Source organism: Pistacia vera, unplaced genomic scaffold, assembly GCF_008641045.1.
Source record: "Pistacia vera cultivar Batoury unplaced genomic scaffold, PisVer_v2 Contig856, whole genome shotgun sequence".
In the NCBI taxonomy this organism is placed as follows: domain Eukaryota; kingdom Viridiplantae; phylum Streptophyta; class Magnoliopsida; order Sapindales; family Anacardiaceae; genus Pistacia; species Pistacia vera.
Genome location: NW_022196730.1, coordinates 97,397 through 104,491, shown reverse-complemented (window position 1 = coordinate 104,491; position 7,095 = coordinate 97,397). Strand labels below are relative to the sequence as shown.

Sequence of the window (7,095 nt, the reverse complement as noted above, 5' to 3'; positions counted from 1 at the left end):
TAGGAAAATGAATTTTTTCTACATCCAAATGATATAATTGCCCATAGTACATGAGATTTGGAAACTAATTTTTGTAGTCAGTAATAATTGATTAGTCCAGGATTGTTTATTATTTCTGTGACTAAAATTTAGCGGCAAATAGGATTACATTTAAGAGCAATATTGCTGTTCCTTGTAATTCACCTAGTGAACACATTGAACATCAACAAAATAAGAGAGACACAATACAAAAATGTGGATCAATAACATCAATTATCTTCATTGCATATAAATCAATAGTCCATACATGGATTTTTTAGCAACATGAGCAATAAAAATCCAAAATTGCACTATCATATGTGCATAACCAAAGACAAAAATGCATAAACCAATCAGTTCGGTCACCTTTTGGAGCTTTACCTCAGTGGAAAGCTAGAGTCTTTATCATCCTCACACCTTAACTATTGTAGTGAACAGGCCTATCCTTTCCTGTGGTCTTCCAATACCCAAAGTCAGTAGCACAATTCATTCTAACAAGTCTACAGAAGTTCATTTACATAGCAACAGAAGTTCATTTCAAATAATTGAAAATAGAAACCTAGAGGAATTTCAATTCTAACAAGTCTACAGAAGTTCAATTACATAGCAACAGTATTTGCAATAAGCAAGTAGTTGACCTTGGGCAAACTTTCACGCATTTCATCAAGCAACCATCTGCACATGTAAGTCATAAAAATATCAATTAACACTAGAAGTTTCAGAAAATGTGAAAACCATTTTAATAGATGCATACAGAGTGACCCATCCAGGTATATACAAAAAATGGAGCATCCAAATAGTATAGTTATTTTTTGTGCAAATAAATGCTTTATCAATGACTGGAAGATGGAGGGATAATTAACAATCACATGAACCATATGGAAACACACCTATAGCCAAAAGAAGGAAAAAAAACCTTATGAAGGGTATTCACAATCAGCTCCACAGTGGCATGATCTGCAGCTGCAGTATCGGTCATGTGAGTATACTGAACCTGAATATTGAGGAAATAATTTTGACATAGAAAGCAATTAAGAAACATTCTAGTCCTATATTTGTGCATAATTTGCATGGAAACTTGGACTCTGCTTAGCATACTAAATGAACTTTGAGGTAAAAATAACAGTGAATAAAACCTTAACAACAACTTTTTGCCATCATGTGTACTAGCAACATGAACTTGTGCAAGGGAAGCACTTTCTATAGGAATAGGATCAAATTCTTCAAAAACCTGCACATAAAGACTTAAACATCAGCAAGCGAATGTCTCCATTGGGAACAACAGTATGACCACTCAACATGAGAATTTGTGCATAAATCTCATAAGCACCAATACCACTTGTAAATAATTCATGAAGTAAAAATTAAATTATTGGCTATTAAAAAGCAAGCCAGATTCATGAAAAGACGTGCATCCTTGGTAGAGAAACCCAAGTTGGACAAATAGTAGGAACAAGTAGACAATGTGGACGATGGTCCAGAGCACACAATTAGTTTTATATCTGATATGTAAACTTGTTGAACATGTAAATTTATGTATTCATTTTAACATCATACCATAATATATACTTCAATAGTTCATGTACGGTGATACGAAATAGGATTCTAAACTAATAATGTCATTTAACTTTTGATTTAAGAGGAAAAAAAAAAGGGTTATTCTTTACAAGCTACCACTAGTGTAGGAAATTTGCAGGAAAGAACTCATCACCTTTGCAAAAATCAGTAGCAACAACATCGATAGCTATCTTTATCTTCTCACCATACCCTGTTCTGCTAATAGCCTCTTTAATTAAATCCAATCCTTCTTTCACGCTGCCAATAGGAATTGGACATAATTAGAAAATGAACAACCTTCTAATCAAAGTTTACTAGTATTATGCATGACTTTATATGTCGAATTTAAAACTTAAACAACCATAAATAACAGGAAAGTAAAAAGGAAGCCGTTGATGCTTGATTTTGGACGCCAACGACTCGCACGTGAGAAGCGCTAAGCGGACTTAGGAATCACACGTGATGGATCCATGAGATTTGAATATGGAGCTGAGATTATATATTTTGCAGAAAATATAAATGAAAGATTGGCAAGAGGGGGTTTTTATAGTGGTTCGGATGCAACAAGCGACTCCTACATCCACTGTTATTTTATTAATCTCTGACTATTTCTATGATTTTGCCTGTAAGGCATACAAAGATGAAGAAATACAGTGTTTTTACAAAGAAAGAAATGAAGCTCCCATCTCAGCCCAGCCTGCCGCCTCCTTCTTCGTGAAGAGAAATGTCTATTTATTCACCCAAACACTCAATGTAATGAGTGTTTTGCAAGCTGCCTTGACACATGGAAGGCTCTCGTCCATTCATCTCTTGAAAGGAGATATAGCTGGTGAGAATATCTTTGGAGATATAGGCTTGGCAACTGGTACAAGAAGACATTAAATGAGCTGACATGGGCGTGACTTTTTAGGCATAACAGAAGCCAAAGAACAAATATACTTTGCATATGAGTAGAAGGCAATAACAAGATTAAGAAACTTACTCCCATTGTAGTAGTGAACCCCAACTTTAGCCAACATCGCATAGTACTCTATCTCAGACTTCCAAAAAGGAGGTCAGTTGTTGGTAATGACAACCAGCTTCGCTGCAACCCAAAAAAGAAAAGGAAAAAAAATGTTTCATTTAACAAATCCACAAGAAATGAAATATTCTCATAACAAAGACTAGATCCAGTCAGAACCCAGTAATTTCTAAGTTCTCATGAAAAAAGGGTCACAACCTAACAACTAAAATACAATTATTTTTCCGGGTCCACAGCTAAGAGTCATTTTAGTTCATAAAAGAAGCTGAAAAATACAGAGATAATATAATCATCAATCCATGAAATAAAATGAAAAAAAAAAGTTAATAGGTTAGGTTACCTTTGGAGCTTCTTAGGATGTGAAGCACAATTTTACAACCTAAAGTGTACTTGCCACTCTTCATGACACGAGCAAGCCTGCTATTGATGCTCTCATGGGACTTCTTCTACAAGAGTTAGCCATAATCAACTTATTTCTCTTCTTTAATTAAGATTGAAAAGGAATAAAGTAGACAATAAAGAAGAAAGAAGAGAGATAGAGAAGGAGATGAGTTAAAGTCCTCTTGGCAGCCACCATTGTGTTAAAGCACTAGGGATCTCATAAAACAGCTTCAAAGAAAAGCGAAGAGCTGTCTCAATGAATTTCCCTATAATTTCCCTAACTCCAAATTCTTAACATTCAATCAAAACCATCAAATTGAACACCAAAATCAACAGAAATTTAATTAAATCGACGAATTTTCTCTCATTACGATCTCTAAATTTAAAAAGAAAAGAATGAGAAAGAGGCGAACGATCCAGATTGCGAAGAGGTGGAGAAGCAGAGCGAAATTGTTCGTGAAGAAGAGAATTGATCTTGGAGACGAAATCTTCAAACATATGTTTCTCTCTGAGCTATTTTTGCAATTCTCCCAATAGTTTCCGAGAATTGATCGGATTGGGGAGTTGGATCCAAAGGATCGAGGAGAGTCAAATCCATCGAAGTCGGAGGATTTCTTGGAAGAGAAGAAGAGTTTGTTCTTGAACACCATTGTTACGGTTAATTAGAGAGTGATTTTAAGCAGCCCTAGAATGTTAGATATGTCGAGCTGCTAAAGAGAAACACTGGAGAAGACGAAAAGAGAAGAAAGGGAAAAATTTTGAAAAGTGGCTGGGAAATTTTGCCTTAATGAAAATTGGGGCGAAATTTTTGCCTTAGTGAAACTGTTGATGGGTGGGAAATTTTGTCTTAGCGAAATTTTTTATTATTGTTCTTTCAACTTAATCCTCGGTAGTTTTAACTGTCAACGATTGGGAATACAATCGTCAAGAAAAAATTCGTATAATTTATTTTTTACCAAATCTTTAACAGTTAATAATTGTCAAAAATCATCTAAAACAGTCAAGAATTATTCAAATTCTTGACATTTTTATAAGACAGTAAAAAAATCTATCAGCTCATTCTGTCAAGAAAATGGTTTTTTCTAATAGTGACATATTACAAATAGAACAATTATTTAAAAAAAGAGTCATGAAACAAAGAAAACCCATTAAAGCTTACCTCTAAAAGAGTTAAATCACACTCAAATCAAAACCCAAATAAAAACAAGATCGAAAGAACAAACCCACAAAACAATTTAAAAAAAAAAACCCCAGAAGATACACAGAAATAAATGTATAGAAAATAAAATTGAAAATCTAAAGAACAAGAAAGTGAATAAAAATGCGAACCGTAGTTGGAGAAATCGATGACTATGAAACTGTCTCGAACGAGTATCCATAAAATAGAAAACTTAAATACCTAATTGAGAAAATAAATAGATATTATCAAACACCATTCGTTTATTAGCAATAACAAATGAATTTAAAGCACTCATTACAATTATAATAGTCATTGCAATGTTAGATGAAACAGAAGATAAGAGTAAAATCACCCATTACGAAGTTAAAGCCACCCATTTAGGAACGTCACAAACAACAGATGCTTAAACAAATTAAAGCAAATGTTGTGAAGAAACAAATTGAAAATCAAACAATAAAACTGAAATACTATCTGTAAAAGAATGAGTTTTGACATAAAAATAAAAAGAAGTTACCTTCAATGGGGTAATGTAGGTGGCAAAAGTAGAATCGAGGAGATGATAAAGTGAAGAGGGAAATTGGATATAGAGGAGTGCGTGGAGAAGAAGAGGACTCGGGTAAGAATAGGGAAATTGGGGGATTAGGAATTTGGTTTTAAGTTGGGTTTATATAGGATGGGCTTTTAGTAATTGTTTCTAAAAGCATAGGCATTTATTTATTTGATTAGTTATTTGTAACAACCAATTTTAGTCACCATTTGCAACTTTCATGTTCTATAAACCATCAATTGCAACTAATATTTTAGTAGTTGCAAAAAAAAAAATAAAAAAAATTGCAACTAATTTGTAGTTGCTATTGCCAAATTTCTGATATCTTAATTTTTTGTAACTAATTGATTTTGGTCACTAATTATATATCATTTTTAATAAACAATATTTAGTGGCTAACATTTTGGTTGCGAAAAAATCCTATTAACAACTATAACTTTAATTGCTAAAATAACATACCCAAAATTTCAATTTATTTCAAGTGAGAACATGGGGTGCCCAAACTCACAGAATTTACCATTCATTTGGTAACTAAAATCTTAGTTGCCAAAAGAAGATAATTTGCAACTAACTAATTAGTTACGCAATAGTAATTTCAGTCACAAATTAAAATATTATTTTTTCATTTTACCAGGAAAGTGGGGCCCAAAAAAATTCATCAACTTTTAGCGACTAAATACATTTTAGTTGCTATACATAAGTTTTTGCAACTATTGTAATATGCACAAAATAATTCATTGCCAAATGTACCTTAGGCCCTTTGTAATTATTGTCAGGAGCTTGGATATTTCGGTAATTGTATTATTTTGTAACTAATAAAAATAGTTACAAATTAATTAATAAATATTTGCATCTAATTTAGGAACTATTTAGTAGTTACAAATAATTGTTTTATGTAACCATAATTTTAGTTGCTGAATCTCTTGTTGTAGTTGTCAATTGTGTTGTAATGCTGGGAAAATTTACTGCGTAAGAATTGACAACCAAATAAATTAGTCGCTAATGTGATATTTTTGGGAACAAATCAAATTAGTCGTAGAATATTAATTTTAGATGCCAACAGCGACAATAAATGGGCCCCATAATTTTATTCCCCTTTAGCCGACCGATTGGAATTTAGTTACTAAATATGGGGTATTTGCAACTATTTTTGCCTCGTTGCAAAAAAATTGGTTGCAAATAGTACTTTTTCTTGTAGTGACATTATTGATGGCTCTTGTAACATGGTTCATTTGTTGATGCTTGTGCGTGGCATCGGTGCTTGAAGCTTGGTGGTTCACAAGCTATTCATGGGTGTGTTCCCAACGTGAAGAAGGTCCAATGAGTTGCTACATGTTAAGGATTCACAGTATGGTGCTAAGTGTAAAGTTGAACAGGGAGTTCTTTTTACTATAACTTAGATGAACTTTGAACTATATCTTGTAATGTGTTTTTAACTTAGTGGACTACTTCGATTTGGACAAGGTCCCACGGATGTAGGCTAAAAGTGGATTTAGCCGAACCATGTATATAGTTGTGTTCTTTATTTTTCGCACTTGTGTTTGATGTGTTCAAATTGGAAATGTTTAATCTACTTGGTAAATATTCCGCTGCACTTAAAATAGGTAACCACACTCTCTAACGTGAGTTAAATCTCCAACTCTCTCCTCAACAAGTGGTATTAGAGCACGTTTTGATAAGTTGCTTCAGTCGATCCTTACCCCTTTTGATTGTTTTGGTGTGCATATGAGTGTTTGATTGTTGGACAAAACCGGATCGGTGTTGCGTTTTTCATTTTAGATATTTTGTGTGTATGTGTGTGCACTTCTGTTTGTTGTGTTAGCATCTGTCTGATTATTTTTTATCATGAGTTTCTTCACTAAAAGAGGATCTGATCATAGGCCACCTCTGTTAGAAGGACCTAACTATTATTGGAGACCTAGGATGTATGCTTTTCTTAAGTCTATAGATGAAAGAGTCTGGTCCACAGTTGTGAATGGTTGGATAGCCCCGGTTATTGTTGAAAATGAAGTATCTAGACCAAAACCTATTGCTAGTTGGACTACTGATGAGATAACTTTGGCAAATTATAACTCTAAAGTCCTTCATGCTCTGTTTAATGTTGTTAATGTGAAACAAATGAAAGTCATAGCTAATTGTAAGCTTGCAAAAGATGCTTGGGATAGGCTTCAAGTCAAGAATGAGGGAACTAATATCGTTAAAAGAAATAGGCTTAGAAGACTTGTCACTGATTTTGAAAATCTGAATATGGATGATGATGAGAGTATAACTGACTTTTATAGTAGAGTTTGTGATATTTCTAATGAGTGTTTTGCTTTGGGAAGAACGTATTCTAATGCTGAACTTGTTAGGAAAGTGCTTTGCTCTTTGCCCTAGAGGTTTATATCAAAG

General features: G+C 33.5%; 1 protein-coding gene across 1 annotated transcript; it reads right to left on the bottom strand.

The window, feature by feature from the left end:
* Positions 1-283: 283 nt before the first annotated feature.
* LOC116118695 (putative ABC1 protein At2g40090) lies at positions 284-3,737 on the bottom strand. The gene is made up of 7 exons (XM_031404675.1): positions 2,937-3,737; positions 2,558-2,659; positions 2,239-2,437; positions 1,730-1,833; positions 909-1,249; positions 657-693; positions 284-468 (listed from the first exon to the last, which is right to left on the bottom strand). Exons 4-7 carry the CDS (start codon positions 1,754-1,756, stop codon positions 430-432), a joined length of 444 nt encoding a protein of 147 aa, XP_031260535.1. The 5' UTR covers positions 1,757-1,833; positions 2,239-2,437; positions 2,558-2,659; positions 2,937-3,737; the 3' UTR covers positions 284-429.
* Positions 3,738-7,095: the final 3,358 nt, after the last annotated feature.

What these genes read in the sequence shown, in the direction of transcription:
- LOC116118695 (XM_031404675.1), bottom strand. Translation starts at nt 1,756, where the DNA reads ATGTTGTTGCTACTGATTTTTGCAAAG. An exon ending in TTTCCTTCTTTTGGCTATAG is followed by an intron (nt 694 to 908) that starts GTGTGTTTCCAT and finishes TTACATGTGCAG; the next exon opens with ATGGTTGCTTGATGAAATGC. An exon ending in TGCGTGAAAGTTTGCCCAAG is followed by an intron (nt 469 to 656) that starts GTCAACTACTTG and finishes GGAAGACCACAG; the next exon opens with GAAAGGATAGGCCTGTTCAC.